Genomic DNA, 17,628 nt, shown 5'->3' on the forward strand with positions numbered 1-17,628 from the left:
TTTCCTGTTTATTTTTTTCTCCATGTAATTGGTTTTTATTTACCCGTTGCCCAAGGACATTGTGCGTCTTGGTTTTGAAAACGACAAGAAAATTACGAATATTAATTTCCCTCTCATTATTCTCTGCGTTTAAGAGAACCTTGAGTCGAGGTATGACGGTATGTCTGATCTATGGGAAGAGGCCCATGGGATCTGCATGTTAATTAATGCTGTTTGTGAGTTTCGAGGCAAAACAGAGGCACAAACAACACACTTGCATCAGCCCTGCACCTCTTTTGGGATGGAAGTGTGTGTATGTCGGGAATCAAAGATTTAGAATCACAGTTATCACTGACAGTCGACCCTGAGCTGTTTGAACTTTGGATTAGTCATCAGACTCAGAGGATGTTCTTTCTTTTCTCTCTCTCCCTCATTCTCTCTCTCCATCTTCATCCCTTTCTCTCTCTGCTGTCTGTCTCTTGCTGGTATCTCTCTCTTTTTCCATTTTGCTCTCTGAGTATAAGTTTTAATGGTGTGTTGATGTAAAATTGTCAGTAGGTGATTTAATAAAGAGTTATTCAATCTCTCTCTCTCTCTCTATCTCTCTCTCTCTCTCTCTCCCACTCCCCCTCTCCCTCTCTCCACAGTGTCAGTAGGGTATGAGTATGAGACGTGTCCCAGTCTGATTCTGTGGGAGAAGAGAACCGCTGTGCTGCAAGGTTACGAGCTGGAGCCATCCGGTCTGGGCGGCTGGTCTCTGGACAAACACCACACACTCAACCTGCGCAGCGGTAAGTACGACCCTCACACACAGACACACACACACACACACAGACACACACACACACACACACACACACAACACACACACACACACACACAAGCACACATATTGTATGCATAGACACATGGATGTGCATGTTGTAACATACTCGAAACTAGAACCTAACTACATGTGTGCCTTACAAATCAACTTAATACATTATCATGCAACATATTGATTGTTAGGTGTTGACTCAAGCGTGTTGCTCTTTATTGATTGATCGAGTTATTGACCAATTCAATAACTTCATCCACAAAGATGGAAGGTTGTGTGTGTGTGCCTACAGGCCACATATGGATTGCTGAATGTGGACTCAAGCGTGTTGCTTTTTATTGATTTATTTATTTAATGATTGACCATTTCAATAACTTAATCAACGAAGATGGAGGGCTGTGCTTGTGTGTAAGTGTTTGTGTGTGTGTGTCTGTGTGTGTGCGTGTGTTTGGGGGAAGGTGGGGTAAAAGTGTTATATCTCACCTCAGGTGGCCTGGCTTGAACAGCATTCTCACCTGGGCTGACCCCTGAAGAAGAGGCATTGTTTGCTCAAAGAAACCAATAGCAGAGTAATGGCCCCACAATGAGTCAGCCACGCCACAAACAAAAGAGCCTCATAAATGGAACTCATAAAAGCCTTGGGCGGCGAATTGCTTTTTCATATACTCATTCACTTCTTCTTCTCTCTTTTTTTTTCTCCGCTCTCTCTTTCTCTGTCTTCTTCTTTCCCTCTTTCCTCCCTCCTTGTCTGTGATCCCTTTCTCTCGCACTCTGTAATGCAGGCATCCTGCACAAGGGGAGCGGGCGAGAACGTCTTCATCTCCCAGCAGCCCCCTGTGATCACGAGCATCATGGGTAACGGACGGCGCCGCAGCATCTCCTGCCCAAGCTGTAACGGCTTGGCCGACGGCAACAAGCTGCTGGCGCCCGTGGCGCTGGCGGCGGGCATCGACGGCAGCCTCTACGTGGGCGACCTCAACTTTGTGCGCCGGGTCTACACGTCCCTCAACACCACACGCATCCTGGAGCTTAGGTCAGTAATGCCCCCAGTATTGCCCCCCTATGGATCATACCGCCCCTGTAATGCCCCCGTTTGATGATACTCCATGTTATTACTTACTGCTTTGATTGGATTCTACATGATATTTATCGTGTGAGATAGATCAAGATCAGATTAAAACTGTAATATGGTAGAGTTGTATTTGATGATGCACTGTGATATCATCCAGAACAGTTTGATGGGATAACCATATCAGATGATGAGATGTGATATCGTCTGATACCATTCTGTTTTATCATCAGTACCTTGTATCATAAGATAAACACCACAATTTAAAATAAATTAATAAAAAACATGATTTAAGAGCAATATCCTGTGGAGTGCATTCTTAAGATGATATCAGGCATTAAAACCACAGCGAGCAGACTAGCACTTGAGAGAGGAGGCGAGACTGGATTTGTTTAAGGAGATGAAGATATGTTGCATTGCTCACACAAACACAGACAGGAGGAGAAGGCAAATCCACACACACAGCACACACAGGTCTGCCCAGGCTGACGGCATATTTGCAGTGGAGTCGCTGACTCGAGAATGATGAATGGTTTGCTTACATGCATTTGGGATTAATCCGGCTTTTTCTCTCCCCTGCACGCAACCAACCGTGAAGGAACAAAGATTTTCGACACAGGTGAGCTCAAGCACACTCTCAGCACCCAATTCCTCACATCTGTAATGTAGATGTTTGAAAACAAATGCGTTGCCCTGTACCGCATAGTTTGACTATTATATTGGAGTACTATTATATTGCACTGTCTATTGTGTGTGTGTGTACATGTGTATCGTTCTATGATGCTTATGTTGTACTCTTGTGTGTGTATTGCACTATGATGGCTGTATTGAAATACAGTATAACATATTGTATTACTTGAATACGGCTATTTTACTGTGTTGTTATTTGAATTACAGCTACTGCTACAACATTTATGTTGTTAATTGAGCCTAGAATCTCATTATCCCCGTCCCTCCCCCTCAGTAACAACCCCACCCATAAGTACTTCTTGGCCGTGGACCCAGTGTCCGGTGCACTCTTTATCTCGGACACCAACTCGCGGCGGATCTACCGCGTGCGCTCCCTGACCGGCGGGCGTCTGCTGGCGGAGAACGCGGAGGTGGTGGCGGGGACCGGGGAGCAGTGTCTGCCCTTCGACGAGCGCTGTGGAGACGGGGGCAAAGCGGTGGAGGCCACACTCATGAGCCCCAAAGGTGAGACTTGATGAGAACTCATGAGCCCTTAAGGTGAGAACCAGAGAGAGAGAGGAACCGAAGGAGAACCCAGAGGGAACTAGAACTATAGTAAGAGGGAACGGTAACTTGATTGGTGAAGGAACCGGTAGCTTTATACACACATGCAGGCACGCACACACACACTCACACACACACTCACACACACACAGGCTCACACACACACACCCTAACACACGCCGACAGACATCGAAGATAATTAATCATAGAATACACACTAGCTTTAAGCAACTGAGTTGAACCAGCCAACTGCATAATAATAAATCCTATGGCAACTTTGACACTGGAACTTGAGGCTGTTAGACACTTGTTAGACACACACACACCCACACCCCCACTCACACACACACCCTTACACACACACACACACACAGCCTCACACACACACCCTCAGGTGCTGCTTCTCTTTTTCTCATTGCCACCCCCTCCCCCCCCCCCCTCACTCTCCCCCACCCCCTTGTCACACCCTACATGGATAAAGAGCGTCTGCGAGCGCAATCCTGCGTTAGGAAGAGGGACCGTCCTCACCCAGAGTTTTTAATTAATTTTCCAGTTTGCTACTGGGAATTGGAGTCTCTGTGCGCTTTCCTCCTTCTGTGAGTAAATGCAGTAAGTAAGACAGCTGCAAACCTCAGAAGGTACGGCAAGGTGGAGAGGGGGGAGACAGGGCCTGATTAGTGCAGGGAATTGGAACACTGGTTTGTGTTAGTTTAGGGACCGGGGCAAAACGTCTCAATAGTGTGTCTAACCGCACAAAGAAAAAAAAAAGGGATCATAGATTTCAAGCAGTGAAAGGGAACCTTTGCCTGTATCATTATGTTCCCAGGGTCAGCTGTTGCTGTTCCTCTCCAAATGAGAAAAGGGTTTAAGTTGGAGGGGAAGATGAAGCTATAGACCTCCAGTATGTATTTCTGGCTTAAGCTCTTCCCACACTAGCAAAGCTGAAAGTTGGGGGGAAAAAACAGTGTCTTCTTGATCTGACACAGAACTGTCAAGAATGTCACGCTGTCACATTTTTCCATCTTGGGTACAGAATTGAGAAGCGAGAGAGAAAGAGTCAGACAGATGTAGAGAGAGAGAGAGAGAGAGAGAGAGAGAGTCAGAGACAGAGAGAGAGAGAGAGAGAGACAGAGATAGAGAGTCAGACTGATGTAGAGAGAGAGAGAGAGAGAGAGTCAGAGACACAGAGAAAGAGAGAGAGAGAGAGAGTCAGAGACACAGAGAAAGAGAGAGAGAGAGAGAGAGAGAGTCAGAGACACAGAGAAAGAGAGAGAGAGAGAGAGTCAGAGACAGAGAGAGAGAGAGAGAGAGAGAGAGAGAGACAGAGAGATAGAGAGTCAGACTGATGTAGAGAGAGAGAGAGAGAGAGAGAGTCAGAGACATAGAGAAAGAGAGAGAGAGAGAGAGTCAGAGACACAGAGAAAGAGAGAGAGAGAGAGAGAGAGTCAGAGACAGATATAGAGAGAGAGAGAGAGAAAGTCAGAGAGAGAGAGAGAGAGCTTGGGGGGTTGGAGCTATAGTCTCCCTGTGAGCTTCTGAACTCAGGCTCAACATAGACAGCTCCAGCTAAGCTGCCATCTCTAACCCTTTGCCATTCTTTCTCTCTCTTCCTTTCATTATTTCTTCCTTTCCCTCTCTCATTCCATCTCTCTCTATGACGGTCCTGTGGGTCTGCCCCCCTCATTTCTTTCTGCCCTTGTTTTTCATTCCAGTCTTTCTCTTCTCCTCTGCATGCTCACTTAATCCATGTCTTTTTTCCCTCTATTTCCCTTTCTTCTCTTCTCTCTCACTTTCTGTTTCTCACACGTCACTCTCTCTTTTCTCCTTCCAACCCTCTGTTCATCTCTTCCTGTCTACAGTTGTCCTCTCCATCTCTCTGTCCTCCTTAATCCCTCTCTCTCTCCCTCATTCTCCTGTTCTCTTCTCTTCTCTCTCTCTTCTAACCTTCTTTCCCCCTCTCTCTCTCTCTCTCTCTCCTTCTCTTCACCTACCCTCCTCATCTCTCTCTTTCTTTCTCCCTTTTCCTCTCTCATCTCTCTCTCTCGCTCTGTGAGCTGGCTCTGTGTTCAAAGGGCTGCACGCCTCCCTCTCCTCTGCCCCCACCCGTCTGTCTGTGTCAGTACCAAAGCGCTCCAGCCTTGCTATTCTGGGCCACCACCACCACCACCACCACCACCACCACCACCACCCCCCACACACACATCTCCCTAACCCACCAACATAACAGAATCCACCATTTAAAACGAGAACGAGACGAATGACACCGAGTTAGCACTGGAGGGCAGACAGGGGAGAGAGAGTGGGTGGGGGGGGGGAGCTGACGAGAGAAACAGATGAATGAAAAAGATAAAGGAAAAGATGGTAGGGTAGAGAGAGAGAGAGATAGAGAAATGAGGACACGAGTGGAGTTCAAGAGTTCGATTATGATTCACCAGCGGTGCTGCGGCGGGGGAATAATGAGGCACCGCTGTGAGTGCCGGCACACGGCGGGCGCCAAGCTCTGCCACGGCTGCTTATGTGCGCCGTATCAAAGAGTTTATTTGTCAGCGTCTCGTCTGCCGCCGCCGTTGTCAGACGAGATACGGAGATGAAACGGCCGATCTGTGTTCTGATCGACACCTTAACCTTCACCAACTCCTTTTCTCTGTCTCTCTCTCTCACACACACACACACACACACTCATCTCCCATCAGGAATTGCGGTGGATAAGTACGGACTCATGTACTTCGTGGACGCCACCATGATCCGGAAGGTCGACCAGAACGGCATCATCTCCACCCTGCTGGGTGCCAACGACCTCACCGCAGTCCGGCCCCTCAGCTGCGACTCCAGCATGGACGTCAGCCAGGTGAGCACGCAATGCATGCTGGGACCACAGGCACCCCAGTGGGGGTACTGTGACATGGGGTGACATTCTATTTGTGTAGCGCAGAGGGCTTCATGGTGTGGGTTTGTAGGAGAGTCCTTTGCACACACTCGATCGTCCTCCGCCTCTTTCCACAACAGGCGCTGATCTCTGGCACTGTTAGCGCAGAGGGCCACTTCACTTGTGTGTTTGCAAAATGTTCAGCGAGAATAAATGCAGTTTCACTCGACACGAAATTAACTACTTATGAGAAAGAAGCTCATTAGTTTTACAAATTAGCTGCTAATTTGATTTGATTTGATATGATTTGAGATGTGCAGTTTATTTGACTTGATTGTCATATTTCCATCATGCTTTTTTGTACTCTCTGTGTGTTCCTGTGTGTGGGGTGGATGTGGGTGGATATATGAGATAAGTGGACATGGTGCTTTGGGTTCTGTGAGTCAGTACGCCTATAAAACTAGAAAATATAGAACATAAATACAACTAACTACTACAATTACAACTAAACTGTTTCTGACATGTGCTGTGGCTTTTGTAGGTGCGTCTGGAGTGGCCCACAGACCTGGCTGTGAACCCCATGGACAACTCGCTGTATGTGCTGGAGAACAACGTCATCCTGCGCATCACGGAGAACCACCAGGTGAGCATCATCGCCGGGCGGCCCATGCACTGCCAGGTGCCGGGCATCGACTACTCCCTCAGCAAGCTGGCTATCCACGCGGCCCTGGAGAGCGCCACGGCCATCGCCATCTCGCACGACGGCGTGCTCTACATTGCCGAGACGGACGAGAAGCGCATCAACCGCGTGCGGCAGGTGAGCACGGGCGGCGAGATCTCGCTACTGGCCGGCACCACCTCCGAGTGCGACTGCAAGAACGACGTCAACTGCAACTGCTTCGCCGGCGACGAGGGCTACGCTCCCGACGCCAGCCTAAACTCACCGGCCTCGCTGGCCGTGGCACCCGATGGCACGCTCTTCGTGGCCGACCTCAGCAACATCCGCATCCGCGCCGTGCGGCCCAACCGGCCGTTGCCAACCCCGGTGGGCCGCTTCGAAGTGGCCTCGCCCCAGGAGCAGGAGCTCTACGTCTTCAACGACGAGGGCCTCCACCTGCAGACCATCTCTCTGGTGACGGGCGAGCCGCTCTTCAACTTCAGCTACGGCGCCGACGGCCTCCTGGCCGCGCTCACCGACAGCTCCAACAACACGCTGCGGGTGCGCCGCGACGGTGCGGGCCAGGGCGGCTCAGCGGGCCTGCTGCGGCTGGTGCTGATGCCTGAGAACCAGGTGGTCACGCTGGGCCTGGACCCGGCCGGCAGCCTGCGCTCGGTCTCGGCGCTGAACCGCGAGATCGTGCAGCTGGGCTACAGCGGCAGCACCGGCCTGCTGGCCATCAAGGCTGACGAGACGGGCTGGACCACCTTCTATGAGTGAGTGGCTGTGTGTGTGTGTGTGTGTGTGTGTGTGTGTGTGTGTGTGTGTGTGTGTGTGTGTGTGTGTGTGTGTGTGTGTGTGTGTGTGTGTGTATTGGTGTATGCATTGCCATATTCCGTGTGTTTAGACTGTGTGGGTTTACTTACTAGGGCCTTATACATGTGCCACTGAGATCAGATCAGTTTATCGTATCGTATTCGCGTGTAGGTGTGAAGATTTTCAAGGGAAACGGCTCTTGTCGTTACCTGTATACATGTGCAAAATGTAAAGCGGTTACATTGCCTCGGGCATGCGCAAAGACCACGGAGATGTGCTCCCACCTGGTTTGTTTACTAACAACATCAACGTGGATCCGCATCGGGCACAGGCAGTGTAGTGGCTTAAAGTTCCCTTCTTTCTATCAGCATATAGTGCTTAATATTTTCTTTGAATAACCACTCTCGGATGGAAAGAAAACGAGTCTACGCGTGGATGTGTTTCAACAACGGTAGAAAACTGTGTTTGCTCCGTCTTTTACTGGACTCATAATTATATGACAGTGGTATTAGTTACAGTTGAGACACCCGAAATAACTTGCATGCGCAGCAATCCTGAGACGTGATTTTTAGTTTGCACATGAATACTAACGTCTTCTTTGATCCCAGGAAATTTGAGCACATAACCCATCTCCCTTACGGAGATATTGGCGAAAGTTAACCTACTTCATTGCAAACGTCTAGTTTTTCAAACGTGTCTAGTTTTTGTGCAGTAGTGAATAGAGTCTCAGTCTACTACACCATACATAGCATATCATGTTTGTAGAAAATGATTAAGGTGCAACAAATGCCAATAAGCATATTTCAATTAAATGATTCACATTGCAAGCAAAATGGTGCGGCTGGAGCACAGGGAGGGACAACGGTGACGCAGTTTGGATGTAGCGACAAACATTTATGTGCTGTAACAAACAGTGTTAACCAGTATGTGAGTAACGTGGCTTTTATTAAAACATAGCGTGTGTAATGTGTAGCTATTTCATTCCGTTTATTAACCTTTCCGGCTGTCTGTATTACTAGCCAGCAGCAGACGTAACGGAAAGGGAGCATTTTACTCCCCGGCAATCTCTCTACAAACTTCCATACAGACGCGGGATCAGCAGAGGAAAATCTACTTTCCTTTTGGGAGAAACCAGGCCAGTCGTTCCCACGACTACAGCACCTTGCAAAACGAATTATATGCGTTCCAGCAACAGGTGCTGCGAGTGAGCGCTCCTTCAGTGCAGCAGGGCGCGTTATAGAAGCCAGGCGAGAGCGCCTGAATCCTGACACTGTAGATGCTATTTTATTCCTGCATAGTGCTAAGACAAATTCTAAATAGAACGAAGGTTAGGCATATCAGCAGAGGTATATTTTGGTTACATTAGGATGGCTACGTTTATAGCTTGCGTTTTGGGCGCACCACAATGCCAAGAAGTTTGTCGCGACTGTAATGGCATATTTCATTGTGGGGGTGATTGATAGTTTAAGGCTTACGAGACACGGTGTTTTCTGATGTTTTTGAGTCCTCTCTGTCTCTATCACACACACACACACACACACACACTAACGGAAGCAAAAAAGGTTTAAATTAAGTGACATCCCTCAAATGTCCCGTCTCCCGCAAACCTGCAAGCTATGAGTCAGCTGTCAGTATTGGAAGAAGCCTTAACGTCGAAGATGAAACTTCCTGGGTTATTTTGTTTCGTTAGGCTATTAGTTATATTTTAAAACAGCCAGTCATTGTAGCCTACCACTCATGGAATAAGGAATTTCAAAGAGATGATGGAGTGAACTTTCTAGCCTCCTGTCACCGTCTCCCCCCAGTCACGCACGGCCTCCCCCATGACACATCGGCCTGATTTGACACGCCCTTTTGTAAGACGAATTAACGTGGTAAACCACCTCTCTCGAAAGGCTCAGACGATCGGCGGAAAAACTAACGGTTTACATCTAGACCCCTTATACATGAGGCAATTGTAACACGCTCGCGAGTTTCTATCGTGGTAGGCGCAATGTAACCGCTTTACATTGACGCATGTATAAGGGGCTACTGCTCACCACTGTACTGCTGGTGCCTAAAAAGCATGTGGGTTGAATCTGACCCCAATAGCAGACCTCAGGTCAGATCTCAGGTCAGCTTGGAACCAAATCCATCAAGTGCGCCGGTCTGTCGTGCTTCGTCTTTCAGCTGCCGCCCACATCCACCTGCCAGTAGGCAGGAGCAGGAGCACACCTGGCTGCTACTCTGAGCACAAATGACTGACCCACGTGACACCACAGACATAGACGAAGAAAAGAGGGAAAGATGAGGGGAAGAATGTAGATTGTAGAGCAGTGGTTCCCAAACTGTTCAGCCCCCCCTTTCACAACGAGAGAGCCACCCACCCAACAACACGGGGCACAGCTTAAGATGCTCACAGCGTATTACCTGTTTTTAATCAAATAATTTTTAAAAGATGCCCATCAGCTGCTTGTTTCTACATTTGAACAGCTGACATTTTCAATTTAGTTTCATCAATCAGTTCAATCTTTCGTAGAACATAACAGATGTCCTTTAGCTATTGCATTTCGTTTCAACAATTGAAGGGATTTCTTCAATCAGTTAAACATATATTTGATCAGAGCTCTTGTTTAAAATTGATCAAATCTACATCAAATCATGTTTTATTGGCTGTTGGTTTGATTGGTTAGGTATCAATTCATTCTTTGGATCGGTTCATGTCAGGCACGTGTCCGTCGTATTAATAGTTAAGGCTAGGCCCTGACCATATTACAAAGTATCACCAAATAGGTTAGTCACAGGCTGCAATGCTGCAAGAGCACTGCCATGCTTAAATTAAAGAGTATGCCTTGTTGGTTGGTAATCCCACACTTTGGGAACCACTGGAAAAGGACAGCAGACTAAAAGAGATAGAGGAAGGGAGAGAGAGAGTGTAAAAGAGTGTTATCAGGACAAGTATTCAGGGATCACGGAAAATTAAATCTACATTCCTTTGATCTTTCATATATATATATTTATTGGTGGTTGTTTTGACTCATCTAAACCTCTGTATGTTGCCAGAGGAATCTAAATCTGGCATTTTTCTGGCACGTAATTGTACTAATCTGATTAAATGGATCTGTGTAGCGATGCTGCCCTCTAGTGGTTGACTATACAACTGCATGCTCTCCGTCATCCTTACTCAAGTGTAGCAGGTGCCAGGGAGCAACACAGAAAGGGCTATTCCCAGCTCTCGGCTTTCATGGAGAGAGAACTTTCAGTTGGTGACAGATCAATGACAGTGTCTCAACACCACACCATCACTCCCTAGAGAGCGAGATAGAGGGAGGAAGACGGAGAGAGAGACAGGCCTTCAGAGGCTGCGTTCCCCCTGTCACGCCAATATGGAGACACACTCCCTGGGAGATGTCTGCCTGTCATGTGATCCCAGCAGTGCTGGCTTTCTCGCTCCAATTCTGTTGCCAGACTGCTCAGCTTATCCCTTGTGTGTGTGACTGTGTGTGTGTGTCTGTGTGTGTGTGTGGGGGGGGGGGGGGGGGGAGCAGCACACAGAAGCATAATTAGGCAAGGAAGGAGGTGATTTTGTTGTTTTTAAAGTACCTTCCAAGAATTTTTTCAATCATTTTTTTGCAGAGATCAGTGGTGTCAAACTGTGCCTCATTTAGCTCCAGATCCAGACCTTTATTGAAAACACAAATGTTTTGCGGCTCGTTGCAACACAAGTCTGGTATCACAGTACTGTTAAAGAGATCCAGCAAAGATCTGGGCCTAATTGGGCCCAGACACCACCGGACCTGCACCAGAACTGGGTCAAATCAGCTGTTTGAAGATCTCTGTATAATACAGATCTGATTCGACTTTATCGAATGCTCCACCAGCTCCACAACAGCAGAGGTCACTGTTCCTTCTCTCCTGTTCCTCTCGCAGGTACGACAGCGAGGGACGGTTGACCAACGTCACCTACCCGACAGGGATGGTCACCAGCCTGCACCGCGAGATCGAGCGATCCATCAACATCGACATTGAGAGCTCCAACCGTGACGACGACGTCACCGTCATCACCAACCTGTCCTCTGTAGAGGCGTCCTACACTGTAGTGCAAGGTGAGTGCGTGAGGTGTGAGCTTAGCAGCAACCTGACCTTCACTCACTAGTTTTGTTAAAGGCAATAGTTACTTTCCAGTCATCAATCATCAAAATAGGATTTACATTTGCACAGCTGGAAATCTCCCGGCAGATTTTATAAATTGATCTGCAGTTTTCATGCATATATAGATTCTAGACTTTAGTAAAAAAAGAGGAGGATAGATTTTCATACACATACAGCGGGTAAAATAAGTATTGAACGCGTCACCATTTCATGTCAATAGCACCTTTGGAAATATATTTACTGAGAAGAAAAGTGACGTATCATGAATACATCACTGAAAGCTTATGTGTTTGTTATTATTTACCTCTTAATCCTTTGTCAAAATGTACTTATTTAATCTGTCTTTAGATATGATGCAATAGTTCTGCCATACAATGAAAGGATGGCGTTGCATATTGAAAGGCTGAGTGTGCAGCCTTCTCCAGGAAGACGCTCTCTCTCTCTCAGGGCAACAACATGCTGCTAGTTCTGATTCCCCCACAATTACACAGCTTCACAATCACAAATCTCTGACACGGCCTCCACAAGCTCAACCATTCACGGAATAAGCGTTCTCCTTCGTCAATACTTCTCCCGAAGAGATTATCATTAATTATGGATTATCCCAAATAATTTGAAGCGCCCTTCATGTCTAAGATCTTGTTAAGAGTCCTCATTAGATTGTGCTGTGGAGGATTGGTGGTGAATTGCTTGAAAGAGCCGTATGTGAAATGCCAAACATCGCTTTGATGTGGGAGTTATTTAGAGGTTTCTAAAGACCATGCTGCAAGTTATTGTGATGTCAGCGGCAGCCGAAGCCTTTCAGGCTCATTCAGGAAAGTGCACACACACACACACACACTTTCACACACTCACACACACACACAAACACATTCAAACACAGACACACACGAGCACGCACACACACACACACACACACACACACACATTCAAACACAGACACACACGAGCACACACCCACACACACACACAAACACATACACACCAACGCACAATTGTTCCGGAACATACTGAGGAAAAGCTGCTGACACCGTATCACTTTCACCTCCCCTGAGTGGGTGTGTGTGTGTGTGTATGTGACTATGTGAAGCCCAAACACATTTTTTGTCTCTTTTGTCCCCTTGAGTCTCATTCACTCTCTCTCTCTCTCTCTCCCTCTCTCCCTCCATCTCTCTCTTTATGTCTGTCTGTCTCTGTGTTCCTGTGATGAATGCCATCAGAGCAAAAACTCATTACCTGCCGTTGTGTGCACCCTCCTGGCCTGTGTGCTTTTCTGCTCAGTCCCACAGCATAGTTTACCTGTTTAGTACAGAGAGAGAGAGGGAGGAAGACTGATTGCCCCCCACTTCACACACACACACACACACACACCAGTTTGACGACCCCCAGTGGTAGGCTACAGAGGAAATAAATTCAGCCTTCAGTAAAACTACACATCCCAGGAGCCAGAGAGGGGAGGCAAAAATGAAAATGAGAGGCAGAAAAAAAAGAAACAGGTTTTGAGATTTATAGATAGATGAGCCCAGGGGGCCGTAAAGTGGGAAAGCTATTTGGCTAGCACAAGCTGAGTCATTTAGAAACCCCTCGTCCAGGACCTGTGCGTGTGTGTGTGTGTGTGTGTGTGTGTGTGTGTGTGTGTGTGTGTGTGTGTGTGTGTGTGTGTGTGTGTGTGTGTGTGTCATTCTGTCTCCAGAGTCAGGCAGTTACTTTACAAAACAGCTTGGGCTCTCTTTCTGTCTTTATATTTCTATCTCTTCCTCTGTCTCTCTGTCTGTCTCTCTTTCTCACACACACAGCACCCCTCTCTTTTTATGCCTCATACCCACTCACCCTTTGACTCAGCAACACACAACAGCCCTCATCTCTCTCTCTCTCTTTCTCTCACACACTCTCTCTCTCTCTCTCTGTCCCTCTCCCTCATACACTCTCACACTCCTATTATGAGGCGCAGTGAGAGTGGAAGATGAAGACCCACGCCATCCTAATACACATCTCTGAAAGCAACTGTCTGACAAGTTGGGAGCTCAATGATTTGCCTCAGGGCTTTCATAACATTCAATCTTTGTTGTGGATCATTCTGTAAAAGCCCCGCTCTCAGACACAGACTGTGGGATCAGATAACCATTTTATAAAACAATGCAGGAGCAAACAGATAAATCTATCGTGTGCGCACAGGGTGGTGCTTTAAGTACAGTGATTGTGAAATGGTGTCTTGATGTAAAAGGTTACAATGGCCGCGCTGGTATTAGGCGGTGTAATTTTCTCTGTCTGTTCTTTTTGTAAACAAGGATTAAAAGTTTAACTTTGTTAACTGCCTTTGAATTTAAAAGCTCTTATCACTTTCATCCACCCCCACCCCCACCCCACACACCCCTACCCATAATTGCTCTCTTCAGACCAAGTGAGGAACACCTACCAGCTGTGCAACAACGGTACCATGAGGGTGATGTACGCCAACGGGATGGGCATCAGCTACCACACAGAGCCGCACATCCTGGCTGGGTCGGTGAGCCCCACCATCGGGAGGCGGAACATCACCCTGCCCACCGACAACGGCCTCAACTCCATCGAGTGGCGCCTACGCAAAGAGCTCACCAAGGGGAAAGTCACCGTCTTCGGCAGGAAGCTGAGGGTGAGTCCACACAGAGATTGGTCATAGTCAACACTGTGTAGGAACGGTTCCCTGACATGCTCTGTTGGCTATGTGTCTTAAATTGTATCTTTTAAATTTAGTTTTGAAGCCTTAGATAGTGTAGAACTGTCATGTTCATTACATGTATCATACAGTGTTATATATAAATGTTGTCAAATATTGTTGTTGGCTTAAATACCTGAGGACTTGCTGACCCATCCTAACCATCCATTTAGACTGGCCTATGTCTAACCCTTGCATCAGCCCATATCAAGAGGTCATCAAATTCAACACCTCCACTCTACATCTCCATTGCACTCTTGGCTGACCTTTACCTCTCTTCTCTCACTCTCTCTCTCTCTCACTCTCTCTCTCTTTCTCTCAATCTCTCTCTCTCTCTTAATCTCTCTCTCTCTCAATCTTTCTCTTTATCTCTTTCCCTCTCCCTCTCTCTCTCTCTCTCTCCCTCTCTCAATCTCTCTCTCTCTCTCTAAATCTCTCTCTCTTTTAATCTCTCTCTCTTTTTTAATCTCTCTCTCCCCCTCTCTCAATCACTCTCTCTCTCTCAATCTCTCTCTCAAACTCTCTCTCTTTCTTCTCTGTCTTCCTTTTGCTACACAGGCACATGGCCGCAACCTGCTCTCCATTGACTTTGACCGGAACACACGCACAGAGAAGATCTACGACGACCACCGCAAGTTCACCCTGCGCATCACCTACGACGCCCAGGGCCGGCCAGCCATCTGGCAGCCCAGCAGCAGCCTGGCGGTGGTCAACGTCTCCTACTCCACCACCGGCCAGCTGGTGGGGCTCCAGCGAGGCAGCATGAGCGAGCGGACGGAGTACGACCCCCAGGGGCGCATCCTCTCCCGCTCCTTTGTGGACGGGAAGGTGTGGAGCTACAGCTACCTGGACAAGGTGAGGAAGGCCCCTTTGGGTCTAGATGGAGGGTTTGTACGGTAGGGTTCCAAAGGTGGGGTCCTGGTCGATTCTAATTTGATATATGGTGTTTGCCGAAATTCAGCAAATGACTCTTCACGGTACTCTAGCTGTCTGTTCGGTGTGTACACCAAAACAATTCTGGTGATCCTACACAGTCCTGGCTGTTTAAATTGGAAACAAACTTCCCCAAACAATAATCAAAATCAATTCCAGCCAATCATCACATTGTGTCAGGAGCACGGAAGGGGGGGGGGGGGGATTTGATTGGCTGTTAAGCCCAAATATCAACTACCTTTCGCCAGAATTGCGGACTCCTCCTTGGGTAATGGCATCTCACGGGGCTGAGAGAAAAACAGAAGCTCTGGGGGGCTTTAAGTACACAGGGTGGGGCTTTGTTCTGCTTGGATTATGAATGCAGTGCTCCACCAGGGTGGTAATTAAAAAGGGAACAGCACAGGCTATTTGCTGACTGCTGTGACAAACAATTAGGAGATAAACATTGTTTGTCAAGAGCAGTTTGCGCCTACCCGCCTGTCGCAATAAATCAAAACTAATTGTGGTGCAGAGGATATTCAGCTTACTCCGAGTAATAGCACAAATATCACTACAGATGCGTTATTCAGTGCAGACAATCATTAAAAACAAGAACGACCTCTGCATCTGCCGGTTGGGGGAATATTATAGTAATTAATGTCAGCACTGATTGTCCAAATTATGTCTGGGCTGGGGAAAAAAAAACAAAGCTTAACCTTAGCTTCAGCCTCTGATGATGTTGATGATGACTCACCAAAATGCTGACGGTGTTTCATCCATCTCTCCTATGCAGTCTATGGTGCTGCTGCTTCAGAGCCAGAGGCAGTACATCTTCGAGTTCGACACGACAGGTCGCGTGACAGCCGTCACCATGCCCAGCGTTGCCCGCCACACCATGTTCACCCATGTCTCCATCGGCTACATCCGCAACACTTACAACCCGCCGGAGAGCAACGCCTCCGTCATCCACGACTTCAGCGAGGACGGGCGGCCCCAGGCCATCCACTTCCTGGGCACGGGGCGACGGGTGCTCTACAAGTACGGCAAGCTGGCCAAACTGGCGGAGGTGCTCTATGACAACACAGCGGTCACCTTCGGCTACGACGAGACGACCGGCGTGCTTAAGATGGTCAACCTGCAGAGCGGCGGTTTCTCTTGCACCATCCGCTACCGCAAGATGGGACCGCTGGTGGACAAGCAGATCTACCGGTTCTCGGAGGAAGGGATGGTTAATGCACGCTTCGACTACACGTACCATGACAACAGCTTCCGCATCGCCAGCATGAAGCCTGTGATCAGCGAGACGCCGTTGCCCGTCGACCTGTACCGCTACGACGAGATCTCCGGCAAGATTGAGCACTTTGGCAAGTTCGGCGTCATCTACTACGACATCAACCAGATCATCACCACGGCGGTTATGACGCTGAGCAAGCACTTCGACACGCACGGCCGCATCAAGGAGGTGCAGTACGAGATCTTCCGCTCGCTCATGTACTGGATGACGGTGCAGTACGACAGCATGGGCCGCGTGGTGAAACGCGAGCTGAAGATCGGACCCTACGCGAACACCACACAGTACCGTTACGAGTACGACGGCGACGGGCAGCTCAGCAGCGTCAAGGTGAATGACTGGTCCACCTGGCGGTACAGCTACGACCTCAACGGCAACCTTCACCTGCTCAACCCCGGCAACGGTGCCCGCCTCACGCCACTCCGCTACGACCTGCGCGACCGCATTACACGACTAGGCGATGTTCAGTACCGGCTAGACGAGGATGGTTTCCTCAGCCAGCGAGGATCGGATGTCTTTGAGTACAACTCCAAGGGTCAGCTAGCAAGGGCCTACAGCCGAGGGACAGCAGGAGGAGGATGGAGTGTTCAGTACCGCTACGACGGGCTGGGCCGGCGCGTCTCCTCCAAGAACAGTCTGGGCCAGCATCTGCAGTTCTTCTACGCCGACCTAACCCACCCGGCGCGGGTCACGCACGTCTTCAACCACTCCAGTTCGGAGATCTCCTCGCTGTACTACGACCTGCAGGGCCACCTGTTCGCCATGGAAGTGAGCAGCGGTGAAGAGTACTACATCGCCTCCGACAACACCGGCACGCCCCTGGCTGTGTTCAGCAGCAATGGCCAGATGATTAAGCAAGTGCAGTACACGGCCTATGGCGAGGTGTACCTCGACTCCAATCCTGAGTTCCAGTTGGTGGTGGGCTTCCATGGTGGCCTCTATGATGCACTGACCAAGCTTGTGCACTTCACACAGCGAGACTACGACGTGCTCGCAGCCCGCTGGACCTCACCAGACTACGGCCTCTGGCGGAAGATTGGCAAGGAGCTGGCACCATTCAACCTCTACATGTTCAAAAACAACAACCCCCTCAGTGACATGCTGGACGTCAAGAACTATGTTACAGGTAATGTTTTAAATAGCCTTTTCCATATTCTCTTC

The 17,628-nt window shown here is 48.5% G+C and overlaps 1 protein-coding gene across 1 annotated transcript in view; it reads left to right on the plus strand.

Moving 5' to 3' along the window:
* LOC308367330 (teneurin-2-like) overlaps positions 1–17,628 on the plus strand; it is a gene marked incomplete at both ends in the record, with an annotated part of 270,735 nt that overhangs the window by 251,847 nt on the left and 1,260 nt on the right. Inside the window, 11 exon segments of the mRNA XM_080841219.1 lie at positions 627–770; positions 1,579–1,598; positions 1,600–1,829; positions 2,464–2,484; positions 2,830–3,059; positions 5,792–5,946; positions 6,506–7,398; positions 11,348–11,523; positions 13,966–14,201; positions 14,823–15,119; positions 15,970–17,593. Coding sequence (XP_080697345.1) covers positions 627–770; positions 1,579–1,598; positions 1,600–1,829; positions 2,464–2,484; positions 2,830–3,059; positions 5,792–5,946; positions 6,506–7,398; positions 11,348–11,523; positions 13,966–14,201; positions 14,823–15,119; positions 15,970–17,593 — 4,026 coding nt within the window.

Source organism: Sprattus sprattus (genome assembly GCF_963457725.1).
Source record: "Sprattus sprattus genome assembly, chromosome: 6".
Taxonomy (NCBI): Eukaryota; Metazoa; Chordata; class Actinopteri; order Clupeiformes; family Clupeidae; genus Sprattus; species Sprattus sprattus.